Source organism: Balaenoptera musculus, chromosome 1 (assembly GCF_009873245.2).
Source record: "Balaenoptera musculus isolate JJ_BM4_2016_0621 chromosome 1, mBalMus1.pri.v3, whole genome shotgun sequence".
Classification (NCBI taxonomy): Eukaryota; Metazoa; Chordata; class Mammalia; order Artiodactyla; family Balaenopteridae; genus Balaenoptera; species Balaenoptera musculus.
The window spans coordinates 43,127,172-43,143,460 of record NC_045785.1 but is presented as its reverse complement, the minus strand read 5'-3'; the positions used below and the strand labels follow the sequence as shown (position 1 = coordinate 43,143,460).

The 16,289-nt window shown below is 36.1% G+C and overlaps 1 protein-coding gene across 4 annotated transcripts in view; it reads right to left on the bottom strand.

The window, feature by feature from the left end:
- Positions 1-16,289, bottom strand: part of OSBPL9 (oxysterol binding protein like 9) — a 169,057-nt gene that overhangs the window by 73,468 nt on the left and 79,300 nt on the right. For all 4 annotated transcript variants that reach the window (XM_036832033.1, XM_036832018.1, XM_036832028.1 and 1 more), the window contains exon 4: positions 783-859. In XM_036832033.1, coding sequence (XP_036687928.1) covers positions 783-859 — 77 coding nt within the window. The remainder of the gene's footprint in view (positions 1-782; positions 860-16,289) is intronic.

Genomic DNA, 16,289 nt, shown 5'->3' with positions numbered 1-16,289 from the left:
CATGTTTCTGATGAAGCAGATAACATCCCATTTCCAGAGGAAGAACATATGGCTATGAAATTGTGATTGGTCAGGACCGGGAAAGTGATTGAAGCTGAGGTATCAGCACTAATCCTCTTAATCCAGAAAGAGCAATAGCCTCCTATAGATTTGCAGTTCCACCAATGGGAGGCTGAAATTGCTGCAACCATCTTACTACCACAAAGGGAGAACCTATCTAAAAATGAAGCCAACCCAGAAGAACTAAGACCTAGAAATAGAGATGAGGGATCTTGGTCTTCATGACATTGTTTAAATGCCTACTTCAAACCACACCCAAGCTAGATGTGCTTTTTTCTTTTAAACCAGTTTGGGATTTTTCTTTCACTTGCATCCCTAAGAGTACTACCCAACACACATGGTAACTGCCAAATCCTGGAACAAGAAAAGTAGGTCAACTTCTCAGCACTTATCTATTATTGTGCATTATTATATAATTTGGCTATACCAATAACCAATTATAGATACTAAATTTTAAAAATGAACTTGGCACATTTTAATTTTAACATAGCATTTCACTTTCAGCATTGCCTTGCACTGTCTTGTTTCTAGACAAAAATCAGTATTTTAAGCAGAAAAAAATGACTATAACTTTACTATATATTATAACACTGTAAAGGCAAAAATAAACAACTCAGAAATTAAAAGTTTTCCTTACATCCTATCAGTTATTTAAAAAAAAAAAAGAAAACAAACAAAAAAAAACCTACTGAACTATCCAGAAGCCATGTAAAGACTCTTACTTGAAGCTGAAGAGTATGTCGAAGAATAGTTTCTTCTAAGGCATGGATCCACTTCTCTCGTTCATCAGCATCACGAGCTGGAATAAAAGTTTACAAAAATTAAAACCTTAATTTCTACAATATATCTCCATATTTGGAAGCAAAAATTTTAAACCATGATGCTAATAGAAAAGGTTTCTGGTTGTGCCATTTCCTTAATAGATTTATCTTTCTATCCTTTCCAAAAATACAGCCATTTATATCAAAGGGAATAAATGTGTTCAATAATAGCAGGCTACCTTCCCACTGAGAATAATCAGAAAAGCTAAAATAATTATTAAAAATAACTGTTTTGAAGGCATCAGAAAACAACAAGGTAGTAAAGAATTAACAGGCCAAAATCTAGGAAAAGACAAACATCTAGAAGATAGGCCTGGTATATAGGGCCACTTTCCTCCTGGAGGCATTGTACATTCCAGGAGAGGAGTTGTAGATTGAGCAATTTCTTAAAAGCCTTGTCAGTATGTGTGGGCAGGGGGCATATGGGAACTCCATGTACCTTCTGCTCAATTCTTCTGTGAACTTAAAACTACTCTAAAAAAATAAACTCTATTAAAAAAAAAAAAGTCTTATCAGGCCAAAAGTTGGAGGCCAGGGCCCACCAAGAGTGGTGGCTCTGGCAAATAGCTCAAGTTTTGATTGGGACCTCAAAGCGCTGCACTTTAGAATTAAGAATAAAACAGAATTAAAATAATTGCTCAGTCATGTGGGTGGTCAGAAAAATCTTGATGCCTGAAATGGATTAAAACTACCCCAGGGTTTTAGTGACTCTAAGCACCTAGCTAGCAAAAGCAAATGAAAGTCTTTTCTGTAGAAAGATAACATAATCTCAGCTGCCAAATTATTTCTAGAAACAATTTTAAATACAATGTCTAGCACATAAGCAAAGATAACCAAAGATATACAAGGAGACAATCACACATAAATGAGAATCAAATGACAATAGAAACATATGAACAAGAGCTCCAGATATCTGAACAAACAATCCCGCACTTTAAAAGTAACTATGCTTAATACATTCAACAAAAGACTGAAAACTTTGACAGAGACTTAGAAACCATTTTATAAATGATATAGGTTTTTAAAATAATTGAATATAAATTGTAAAATTGAAAAACATAATAAGCAAAATTAACTCAGTGGATGTGTCTTACAGCAGATTAAATCAACTAAAGAAACCATGAGAGAACTGGAAGAGAGGTCGGAAGAAACTCTTCAGAACAAAAGACAATGAGTCAAAGAGACAGAAAATATAGAAGAAAGGGAGAGCAACATAGAGAGTAAGAGGGTGTAATGTGCATGGGATTGGAATACCGAAAAGAGACAAAAGAGAGAATGGAATAGAAACACTATTTGGCTAAGAATTTTTCAAAACAGATGAAAGACATTAAGCCACAGATTTCAGAAGTCCTAAGAATTCTAAGCAGAATAAATCAAAAACAAACAAACAAACAAAACCCCACAGCTAGGCACATCCCAGCAAAATTTACTGCAAACCAAAGATAGAGGAAATATCTTAAAAATAGTCATGATGGGGGTGGGGGTCAGGGAACAGAGAGAGAAAGGACAGATTATTTTCAAAAAAGCGACAATTAAATTGTGCTAGGTCTCAAGAGAAACAATGGGGACCAGAAGACAAGACGGTACTATACTTAATGGCTAAAAGAAAATAACTTCCAATCTAGAATTTACTGAAAAATATCTTTCAGGAATTAAGATGAAATAAAGTCATTTTCAGACAAACAAAAATCAGAGAATTTGTCACCAGCATATATTTATTAAAGAAAATTTGTAAAGGTATACTCCATGCATAGATAATAATGTCTAATGGAAAGTGGTAGAAGCAGGAAAAAATGTAGAGTAACAAAAATGATAAGTACATGGGTAAAACTACGTGAATATTGACTACATAAAATGATAATATCTTGTGAGGTTTTAAATAAATGCATACAAAATTAAAATGCAAAACAACTGCAAATAGACTGGGAAAGGGGAAATGGAGTTAAAGAATTCTAAGGTTCTTACATTGTTTGGAAAGAAGATAAAATTACCAATTAACGTTTGATTTTGACAACTGAGGGATTTTGTCGTAATTTTTAGAGTAATCACTGAAAGGGTTTTTTTTTAAGTGTTTAACTTCCAAGATAATAAAATTGTACAATCCAATAATAAAAAATAATCCAAAAATTGACAAAAAGGATAAAAAAGAAACAGAATATGTAAGACAAAAACGAAAGATGGTAAAATGGTAAATTTTTAAGCCTAAAAACATCAATAATTAAATTAAATGTAAATGAAGTAAATGCTCCAACTAAAAAAGAAAGGTTTTTAAACAAGATTTTATATGATGCTTACAAGAGATACTTATTAAATATAAGGGTACAGAAATATTGAAAATAAGAGTATAGAAAAAGATATACCATAGAAACATTAACTCCCAAAAGGTGATGTTATTTAAATCACATAAAATAGACATTATCACAAAAAGTCTTCAAGAGGCTCACTTTGTAAATACAAGTGTTCAATTAATCAGGAAGATATAAATTTATATGTAACTAAAATAACATGAAATATATACATACATGTTTTTAACACCTCTCTCATTAACCAATAGATCAAGCAGACAGAAAAATTAGTAAGAACCTAGAAGATCTGAACAATCCCTGATGAATAAACTTAATCCAATGGGCATATACAGAACACTGTGCATACAAAGTGTAAAATAGACATTCTTTTCTAGCACTCACAAACTATTTCAAAAAATTGACCACATAATGGACCCTAAACAAGTCTTAACAAATTTCAAAGGAGTTAAATCACACACAGTATATTAGCAGTGAAAATGTAAGCTAGAAATCAGCTATAAAAATATAAATTAGAAAATACTCAGGTATTTGGAAAACAGTTTTTAAAAACCACTAAATAATCTATTGGTCAAAGAAAAATATCTCACTAGAAATCAGAAAATATTTGAAACTGCATAAATGAAAACATGACATATTGATAACTGTTGGACGCACTTTAAAGCAGTGCATAAAGGGAAATTTATAGCCTTAAATGCATACATTTAGAAAAGCAAAAAGGTTGAAATAACAGGAAATTAAATTCAAAATAAGTAGAAAGGAAATGATAAGGAACATAAATCAATCAAGTAGAGAGCAAACAATAAGATAGATCAATAAAGCCTAAACTTGGTTACCTGAAATACTAATGAAATTGATGAACTTCTAGCAAGACTGATAGGAGGAGGTGACTCAGGTCATTAACATCATGAATGAGAAAGAGGACATCACAACAGATGCACACCTTCAGAAGTTTATAAGAGAATGTTATGAATAACTCCATGATGATAAAAATGAAAAATTTAATTAAATGGAAAATTTTCTTTACAATACAGCCTACCAAAACTTCCACAAGAAGAAATTTTAAAATTTGGATAGTTCTGTAACTATTAGATGAGACCACAGGAAAGTGCCCTTGGTAGATCAAAAATACTCTATATAGGGCTTCCCTGGTGGTGCAGTGGTTAAGAATCCACCTGCCAATGCAGGGGACATGGGTTCAAGTCCTGGTCTGGGAAGATCCCACATGCCGTGGAGCAACTAAGCCCATGTGTCACAACTACTGAGCCTGCATTCTAGAGCCCGTGAGCCACAACTACTGAAGCCCACGCGCCTAGAACCCATGTCCCGCAAGGGTTCTCACCACAATGAGAAGCCCGCACACTGCAACCAAGAGTAGCCCCCGCTAGCCGCAACTAGAGAAAGCCCGTGCACAGCAATGAAGACCCAGTGCAGCCAAAAAAATAAATACATAAAAAAAATAAGTTCAAAAAATAAATAAATAAAAATAAATTTTAAAAAATACTCTATATAAAAATAATTGAAAAATCATCCCACTAAGAAAACTCCAGGCCCAGAAAGTTTCACCAGAGCACTCTGTCAAACATTTAAGGAAGACATAATGCCAATCTAACACAAAATATTCCAGAGAATAGAAAAAGAAGAACACTCCCCAACTCTCGTAAGGTCAACATAACTTGGATATTAACCTGACAAGACTATTATGAGAGAAAAAAATTTAAGGCAATTCTAATGCAATAAAAGACATGCAAAAGTCCTTTATAAAACTGTAATGTCAAGTCGAAGTTGAATGTATTCCAGAAATACAAGGTTGGTTGAGTATGCAAAAAATCAAGCAACATCCAACAATATAAAAATACATATGAACAAGGTTATTCACTGTAGCATTGCTTATAATTACAAAATATTGGAAAGAGCCTCAGTACTCAGACAGAGGAAGGTGGTTGAATAAACCATGGAGTACAATGCAGGTGTAAAAGAGAACAAGGAAGATCACTTTTAAGTGATTTTTCAGATACACTATTAAATGAAAAAAGAAGAAAGAAGAAAGAAGAGGATATAAGAAAATATACATGCATCTGCTTGTTTGTGCAAAATAAATAGAAGAAGGATGAACTATAAACTAAAGAGACTGGTTACCTACAAAGCACAGTGGGAAAGGATGGAAGTCAGGGAAAACAGGAATGAGTTAGTAGGGATACAGGGGTAGCAACACTTCTCTGAATTTATTGTTTTTATATACTCAGACTCTTTAGAACCATAGTAACATTTCACACACTCTCCCCATAAATAAATAATTTTAAATAAACCAGGATGGTGAGGGGGAACCCAGAACAGAATATAAATAGAAACAAATTAACCTAACTGTATTACAAATGAATAAGTCAATCACAAAGAAGGGTATGAGGAAGAAAAAATTAAACCCAACTAACTTTGAAAACAGTATTCTAACTAGATAATGCAAGGCTAAACCAAAACATAACCATACACACTGTACAAAAACTGCACAAATACTGTAAATCTGGTTTTCATAGGAGTATAGTTTAGCAATTCTGTAACTACAAACAAGTGAATATATTGTAGATTATGAGAACCAGGTTTCTCACTGTCCGAGGGAAAAAAATTACAAATAAGGAAAGGGAGAAGGCTAGAATGAGCCATGTGGTGTTGGACTAGAACTGGAGGTATCAATATGAACTCAGGGTTTTAGATAGATAGACAGATACGTACATACATACATACATAGGAAGTGCATGAAAAAGAATGGCGGCACATCAAAAGGAAACAGGAGCCAACCTGAAGGAGTTCCAATAACCAAAGCCTAAAGAATGTGAGCAACAGAATAACTGATAGTACTGAATTATAATTCATAGAATAAAATAAATATCTAAGAGTGCAATATTGATCTAAATAAATTACTTGAATAAGTAAAAAAATGGGGAAGAAGGCACAGCTCTTTCTTCAGAAGAGTTACAATTCATAAGTATTGTAGGGATGAAAGAAATTTTTAAATCACCTTTAGACAAACACGACAGCAATAATTACTGCAGGCAAGATCCACCAATGGCATACTGATAGCTAAAAACAGTGGGCAAAAGTTTGAGGAGAAACAGGATATTAGCAGAGTCTCAAAGTTATCTCCCCCAACATATTTATCAACTATGAAGGGAAGAACAGTACTTTTATGATGGAGAAGTCTGGCAGACACCACCTTAATCCAGTGATCAAGGTTAACATCACCAGCAACAAATTTCTTGATGTATACCATCCCCCCCCACAATATGACCCACTGAGAAGGAAACAGCATCACTTCTGTAGTATTCTTGCCAAAAAACACATAATCTCAATCTAACTCATGAGAAGGAAAAACATCAGATAACCCAAAACTGAGAGACAATCTACAAAATAACTAATACTCATCACAAATGTCAAAGTCACGAAAGACAAGAAAAGAACAAGGAACTGTCATAACTAAATGCAATATGGGATTTTAGATTGAACTCTGGAACAGAAAGGGGGCATTAGAAGGGAAAAATCAAATGAGCTCTGTGTTTTAGTTAAAAGTATTGCACCAAATGGGTCAACTCAGGACATCAGAGCCTGAGCAACACAAGGAGGGCATACATCAAGCCAAGGGACAACTTGGCACGGGGTATCAAAGCCAGCAGGATGAAGAGGGAAACTACACAGTGGAAAAGTGCAGCATGGAGAGTCAGAGCCCAAGAAAGGTGAGGAAGGAGCCCACATTGTTGGGGGCGGGGTCAGCCTGGCACAAGGTTTACCAGGCTGAGTGTAATGAGGGTGACATGCACACAAGGAAGTGGGTGATGATGGGAAACTAATTACATACAGAAGGTTTGATCAAATGAGTAAATATATATAAAGGGTTTCTCACTGTTGGAAAATATTAATAGTTACAAAAGTGGTAAGGGAGAAAACCAGAATGATTTCTGTGATGTTAGATTGGAAATAGAGGTATCAGTATGAACTCATGATTTTCAGTATTTATGTAAATAAATACATATGGAAATATGGACATGAATACACATTTATATACACACATATATTACATTCATATGTTTCCTAGCTCTGAGAGGGCCTGGGCACCATGACAGCCAACAGCAATAAGTACACCTAGCAGCAGGTATTGATTCTAAATACTATTCTCCATTAAGAGGAACTAAGGCTCCTTGAAAAAATGGTTGATTCCGGGACTAGGACAGGGAAGATAGAAAATTAGTCTGGAACATCTTTTTTGTGCCAGAAAGTAAGGAAGAAAATACTCAGAGAATGATAGGAACATGTCAAGAGAACACAGAAGTCAGCTTAAAGAAAATCCTACTGGCCAAATCAAGGACAATCTGAGCATTAAAATAAATAATGATAGTAAAGAATTATAATCCGTTGAGTAAAACAGGAAACCATGAGTTACTACTGATACACATAAATTGAAAGTTTGTTGAGGAATGGGATTCAGCATAGCTTCAAAATACCTCCCCACAAAATATTAAGAAGGGAAAAAGACAAAATTTAACAACAAAAGCCTGGCAGATACCATCTCAATCAGGTTATCACAGTAAATGTCATCAGTTATGGGACAAATTGAAACTCTGTGATAAAAACACAGAATCACTTCTGTGATATTCAGGCCAGATATATAATCTGAATCATGAAGAAACATCAGGAAAAAACAAACTGAGCGACATTCAACAAAATAATTAGCCTATAATATTTAAAAGTATCAAGGACATAAAAGTCAAGGAAAGACTGAGGAACTGTTCCAGACTGAAGAAGACTACATAGACATGACAGCTAAATGCAAAATGTGATTTTGAACCAGATTCTCTTTCTATAAAGGACATTATTGGGACAACTGGCAAAACCTGAATAGAGTCTAAGGATTAGATGGTATTAATGCATCAATGTTAATTTCCTGATTTTAATGGATGCATAGTGTGTATACAGGAAAACTTCCTTGTTTGCAGGAAATATATAATAATAAAACATTCAGGTGTGATGGGACATCCAGTTAACAACTTACTTTCAAACAGTTCTGGGGCGGGGGGCAAGGTTCTTTGTACTGTATTTGCAACTTTTTTGTGTGAGATTATTTCAAATTTTTAAAAACTGTATTTTAAAGACATTATTATAATAAATCAAAGAAGACATAAATAAACAGAAATACTGTTTCATGGGTTGGAAGATTCAATACTATAACAATATTCGAATTGATCTATAGATTAAATGCAATGTAAATTAAAAGTCCAAAACGCATTTTGGGGAATTTGACAAGCTGATTCTAAAATACAAATACAGGGAATTCCCTGGTGGTTCAGTGGTTAGGACTCCACACTTCCACTGTCACGGCCATGGGTTCAATCCCTGGTTGGGGAACTAAAGATCCTGCAGGCTGTGCAGCGTGGCCCAAAAAACAAAAACAAAAACAAAAACCAATACAATGCAATACAAAGACAAAATGGTACAAAAGGTAAAGAATAGCAAAGGCTTTCTTGAAAAGGGAGAAGCATTCTTAGAGGATTTACTCTATCACATATAAAGACATACTATAAAGCTACAACAATTAAGAAAAAGTGGTACTGGAGCTAGGATAAATAGCAAACCAATGAAACAGAACAGAGCCCAGAAACAGACCCACTCATATATATGGACACTTGGTTTGTGATAAGTGTGGTTCCAAAGAACAATAAGGAACAATCTTTCAATAAATGGTGCTAGGACAATATGGGGGGAAAAATGAAACTTGACCCTACCTTGTACTATACATAAAAATCAATTCCAGGTGATTCCTTAATTCTTAAATATGAAAGAAAAACAATACATTTTCCAGAAGGTAAAACAGGAGAATATCGTCATAACTTTGGGATAGAAGAAAGCTTCTTAAACGGGGTACAAAACTTAAACAAGATATAAAGACAATGACATAAATTTAACTACATCAAACTTAACAATTTGGGTTCATCAAAAGACACCATTTAGAGAATATCATGGTAAACAACTGTGACATATGAAATTAAAGAATATGGACTCCAGAGCCAGAACGTCCAGGTTCAACTCTGAACTTTGCTGTCTATTAACCATACGACTTTCAACGAGTTACTTAACCTTTTTAAGTCTCAGTGTTCTCATCTGTAAAATGAGGACAGTAATAGAATCTATCCCATAAGGTTATTACAGAGATTAAATGAGTTAGTCCAAATATAACACTTTGACAGGTAAATGGCATAAGGTAAGTGCTCAATAAGCAGTAATTATTATTATCATCACTGTTGAGCATTTATTATAACTTATCCCTGACTCCATGGAGCTCAAAAATCTGGTAAAAAAGACAGATTTGTATTTAGCTGTATAAATACATGGCTTATGTCACCACCAAAGGGTATGAATGAAAAATCAGGAAAGAACTCCTTAAGGAGTTTAGATATTAAAGAATAGTAATTAGTTTGTCAAATAGAGAAAGATAAGGACATCCTGAAAGTGGAAAGACACTAGCAAAAGCACTTAAGCATGAAAAGGGTGAAAACTGGGAAACTGGTTTCAATGTGTCTAGAACAGTAGGCTGACAGGGGAAGAGGAAATAGCAAAAGTTGAGGATCCCATCCCAAGGAGTGTGAGTGGACTTTATGACAATGGGGAGCCCCTGAAGAATTTCAAGCATGAGAGTGACATGGTCTAATTTGCATATTAAAATTATCAATCTGGCAGCGCTGTGGACAATGAAAACTGAAGGTGGCAAAAATAGAGGTGGCATTCCAGTTAGGAAGTGGTTGTGAGAGTGAGGCCTGAACTGAGAAATGTCTGGGACGTGACGTGAGGCGTCATTCTCACTGCCATCAGGGCACCAATAGCAATCACCTTTAAATCTGCCACCTCCTCACAATCACCAGATCCTTCCTTGACATAGTCCCTCTCTCTACCCTTTCTTTCCATCCCTACTGACAACATGCTCGTTCAAGCTCTCATACAGTCTCATGCCTGTAAACAAAACATCACCACAAAAGTAGTACATGTGCTTAACTCTGCTAACTCGAACGCAGCCTGCACACCTCACTCAGATTTGAGCTTATATTGCAAGGCTGCTTCCATCAAAAACCTCAACATTCTCCCATACCCTACTGAATGTACCTAACCTCCCTGTCTAACAGTAAAGGTCCTCTACATCTTTTATTTCATGCCTCATTTATACGAACCAAACCATCTTCTCACTGGCCCCTAAACACTCTAAACGAATTGTTTTCCTGTTCATGGCATACTTTCCCCCTCCTCGAATCTTAACACCGACTCTACCCTCCTTCCCATCTTTAAGCCCCACGTGCCTCAGAACAAGTCCTAGTTCTCCTCCTTTTGACATGCCTCCATTCTTTTTCATGCACTTCCTATCTATCTATCTATCTATCTAAAATCATGAGTTCACACTGATACCTCCAATTCTAGTACAACACCACATGGCTTATAGGCTCGCTGGCATAAAGATAGATATATAGACCAATGGAACAGAGGAGAGCCCAGAAATAAACCCTTGTATGTATGGGCAAATGATTTTCGACAAGGGTGCCAAGATTATACAATGGGGAAAAGACAGTCTCTTCAACAAATGGTGCTGGAAAAAGTGGATATCCACATTCAAAAGAATGAAGATGGACCCTTACCATATAAAAAACTGACAGAAATTTTATTTAGTTAGTTAGTTAGTTAGTTAGTTATTGACATTCTGTCCATCTTGTGGGATCTTAGTTCCCTGACCAGGGATTGAACCCAGGTCCATGGCAGTGAAAGCACGGAGTCCTAACCACTGGACTGCCAAGGAATTCCCTGAAAATGTTTTAAAGACTTAAATGTAAGACCTAAAACTATTAAACTCCTAGAAGAAAACATAGGGGGAAATCTTTAGAACATTGGATTTGCAGGGATTTCTTGAATATGATATCAAAAGCACAGGCAATAAAATTTAAAAATAGACAAATAGAACTACAGTAGTCCCCCTTTATCCACAGTTTCACTTTCTGCAGTTTTGGTTACTCCCCCACGCTCCCACCCCCTGGTTAACCAGGTCCTAAAATATTAAATGGAAATAAACAATTCATAAGTTTTAAACTGTGCGTCATTCTGAGTAGCTTGATGAAATCTCACACCGTCCTGTTTGTCCTGTCCAGGATCCCCAACCATCGACATAATGGGCTTCTTGCACCCAACAATCAATTTGTCATGGTTCCATGATCCACCCTAAGCAGATGATCCTCCTTCCAATGTATCATCAGGTCAATGGTAGCCTAATGTTACTTCATAATGTCTTCATCATTCACCTCACTTCATCTCATCACTAGGCATTTTATCATCTCACATCATCAAAGGAAGAAGGTGAGTACAGTACAATAATATATTTTGAGAGAGGCCACATTCATATAACTTTTATTACAGTATCATTATAATTGTTCTATGTTATTATTGTTGTTAATCTCTTACTGTGCCTAATGTATAAATTAAACTTTATCATAGGTATGTATGTATAGGAAAAAACACAGTATATATAGAGTTCAGTACAATCTGCGGTTTCAGGAATCCACTGGGTGTCTTGGAATGTATCCCCGTGACACGGGGGGACTACTGTACAACAAACTTAAAAATTTCTGTGCATCAAAGGAAACAATCAACACAGAGAAAAGGCAACCTAAAGAATAGGAGAAGATAATTGCAAATCATATATCTGATAAGGGGTTAATATCCAGAATACATAAGGAACATCTACAAAACAACAACAACTTGATTAAAAAATGGGCAAAGGACAGCAATCAAACAAGAAAAAGAAGTAAAAGGTATCCAAATTGGAAGGGAAGAGGTAAAACTGTCATTATATGAAGATGACATGATACTATATACAGAAAACCCTAAAGACTCCACACAAAAACTATTAGAACTGATAAACGAATTCAGCAAGGTAGCAGGATATCAGATTAACATACAGAAATCTGTTGCATTTCTTTACCCTAACAATGAAGTATTAGAAAGGGAAAGTAAACCAAAAATCCCTTTTAAAATCCCATCAAAAAGATGAAATACTTAGGAATAAACCTGACCAAGGAGGAAAAAGACTTATATGCTGAGAACTATAAAATATTGATAAAGGAAACTGAAGATGATTCAAAGAAATGGAAAGATATCCCTTGCTCTTGGATTGGAAGAATTAATATTGTTAAAATGGTCATACTACCCAAAACAATCTACAGATTTAATGCGATCCCTATCAAATCACCCATGACATTTTTCACAGAACTAGAACAAATAATCCTAAAATTTATATGGAACCATAAAAGACCCCAAATTGCCAAAGCTATCCTGAGGGAAAGGAACAAAGCTGGAGGCATCACCCTCCCAGACTTCAGACAATACTACAAAGTTACAGTAATCAAAAGTGTGGTTAGGGCACAAAAACAGACATATGGATCACTGGAACAGAATAGAAAGCCCAGAAATAAACCCACACACCTATATGGTCAATTAATCTTCGACAAAGGAGGCAAGAACATACAGTGGAGAAAAGACAGTCTCTTCAGCAAGTGGTGTTGGGAAAGCTGGACAACTGCTTGTAAATCAATGAAGTTAAAATACACCCTCACACCATACTCAAAAATAAACTCAAAATGGCTTAAAGACTTAAATATAAGATAAGACACCATAAAACTCCTAGAAAAGAATATAGGCAAAACATCCTCTGACATAAATCGTACCAATGTTTTCTTAGCTCAGTCTCCCAAGGTGATAGAAATAAAAGCAAAAATAAATAAATGGGACCTAATCAAACTTACAAGTTTTTGCACAGCAAAGGAAACCATATACAAAATGAAAAGACAACCTACAGAATGGGAGAAAATACTTGCATACGATGCGACCCACAAGGAATTAATTTCCAAAATATACAGACAGCTCATACAGATCAATACCAAAAAAACAAATAACCCAATCAAAAAATGGGCAGAAGACCAAAACAGACATTTCTCCCAAGAAGACATACACATGGCCAACAGGCACATGAAAAGATGCTCAACATGTCTAATTATTAGAGAAATGCAAATCAAAACTACAATGAGGTGCCAGCTCACACCAGTCAGAATGGCCATCATCAAAAAGTCTACAAATAATAAATGCTGGAGATGGTGTGGAGAAAAAGGAACCCTCCTACACTGCTGGTGGGAATGTAAATCAGAGCTATCACTATGGAAAACAGTATGAAAAAAACTAAAAATAGAGTTACTACATGATCCAGCAATCCTACTCCTGGGTATATACTGGAAGAAAACTCTAATTTGAAAAGATACATGCACCCCAGTGTTCACAGCAGCACTATTTACAACAGCCAAGACATGGAAGCAACCTAAATGTCCATCGACAGAGGAATGGATAAAGAAGGTGTGGTATATTCACAGTGGAATACTATTCAGCTATTAAGAAAGAATGAAATAATGTCATTTGCAGTAACATGGATGGACCTAAAGATCATCATACTAAGTAAAGTAAATCAGAAAGAGAAAGACAAATACCATGTGATATTGCTTATATGTGGGCTCTAAAATATGACACAAATGAACTTATTTACAAAACAGAAACAGACTCACAAACAGAGAAAATAAACTTGTGGTTACCAAAGGGGAAAAAGGATGGAGGAAGGATAAATAAGAAGTTTGGGATTAGCAGAAACAAACTACTATATATAAAATAAACAACAAGGTCCTACTGTATAGCACAGGGAACTATATTCAATATCCTGTAATAAACCATAATGGAAAAGAATATGAAAAAGAATATGTATGTATATATGTATAACTGAATCACTTTGCTGTATACCAGAAACCAACACAACATTGTAAATCATCTATACTTCAATTAAAAAAAATTTTTTTAACATCTTTATTGGAGTATAATTGCTTTACAATGGTCTGTTAGTATCCGCTGTATAACAAAGTGAATCAGCTATACATATACATATATCCCCATATCTCCTCCCTCTTGCGTCTCCCTCCCATGCTCCCTATCCCACCCCTCTAGGTGGACACAAAGCACAGAGCTGATCTCCTTGTGCTATGCAGCTTCTTCCCACTAGCTATCTATTTTACATTTGGTAGTGTATATATGTCCATGCCACTCTCTCACTTCATCCCAGCTTACCCTTCCCCCTCCCCGTGTCCTCAAGTCCATTCTCTATGTCTGCATCTTTATTCCTGTCCTGCCCCTAGGTTCTTCAGAACCAAAACAAATTTTAAGGTAAAAAAAAAAAAAGAAAAAAAAGGACAAAGGACTTGAATAGACATTTCTCCAAAGAAGACATACAAGTGGCCAATTAGAACATAAAAGGATGCTCAATATCACTAATCATTATGGAAATGCAAATCAAAACTACAACGAGAGGGACTTCCCTGGTGGTGCAGTGGATAAGTATCCACCTGCCAACGCAGGGGATATGGGTTCGATCCCTGGTCTGGGAAGAGCCCACATGCCACGGAGCAACCAAGCCCACGCGCCACAACTACTGAGGCTGCGTTCTAGAGCCCGCGTGCCACAACTACTGAGGCTGCACGCCACAACTACTGAAGCCCGCATGCCTAGAGCCCGTGCTCCGCAACAAAAGAAGCCACTGCAAGGAGAAGCCCGCGTACCACAACAAAGAGTAGCCCCTGCTCGCCACAACTAGAGAAAGCCCGTGTGCAGCAATGAAGACCCAATGCAGCCAAAAATAAATAAAATTAAATCTTTAAAAAAAAAAAAAAAAACTACAACGAGATAATCCCTTCACATCCATCTGGATGGCCACTATCAAAAGAAGAGAAAATAGATGCCTTGGCGAGGATGCAGAGAAGTTGGAGCCCTTGTTGGTGGGAATGTAAAATGGTACAGCCACTATGGAAAACAGTACAGAGGTTCCTCAGAAAATTAAAAATAGAATTACCATATGATCCAGCAATTTAAATTTTGGGTATATACCACAAATACTCAAAGCAGAATCTCAAAGAGATATTTGCACATCCGTGTTCATCACAGCATTATTCACAATAGCCAAGGGCTGGGTGCAACCCAAATGTTCATCAAAAGATGAATGGATAAAGAAAATGTGAAAGATACACACAATGGAATATTATGCAGCCTTTAAAAAGGAGAAAACCATGTCATATGCTATGACATGGATGAACTTTGAGGACATTATGCTAAGCGAAATAAGCCAGTCACAAAAGGACAAATACTGTATGATTCTACTCATATGAAATATTTAAAGTGGTCAAAATCATAGAAACAGAAAGTAGTAATGTGTTTACCAAGGGTTGGGGGTGGGGAAGAGGGAGAGGGAATTAGTGTTTAGCAGGTATAGAGTTTCAGTGTCACAAGATGAAAAAGTTCTAGAGATCTGCTCCACTACAATGTGAATATGTACTACTGACCTATACACTTAAAAATGATTAAGGGACTTTCCTGGTGGCGTAGTGGTTAAGAATCTGCCTGCCAACGCAGGGGATATGGGTTCGACCCCTGGTCTGGGGGCATTCCACATGCTGTGGAGCAATTAAGCCCGTGCACCACAATTACTGAGCCTGTGCTCTAGAGCCCACAAGGCACAACTACTGAGGCCACGTGCTGCAACTACTGAAGCCTGCGCACTTAGAGCCCGTGCTATGCAACAAGAAAGCCACCATGATGAGAAGCCCACGTACTGCAATGAAGAGTAGGCCCCGCTTACTGCAACTAGAGAAAGCCCATGCTCAGCAATGAAGACCCAACGCAGCCAAAAAAAAAAAAGATCAAGATGATAAATTTAATGTTATGTGTTCTTTACGATAGTTTTTTTTTTTTTTAATGGAGGCTTGGACTAAATTGTCCCTTCCAGCTGAAAATTCAATATTCTATTATTCTGACTAACCTAGCCAACCTTCTCCCATTCTCTCAAGAGGCAGTAAACAAACCTCTACCCTACTGTATCTAATAGGAAAAATATCTTTGTGGATATGAAGCACCAATGAGATATCTGGTTATTATTCAATCATAATAAATTATTTGTTGATTAGAGAAATAAAAATACGGTCATGATATACACAATTCACAAACC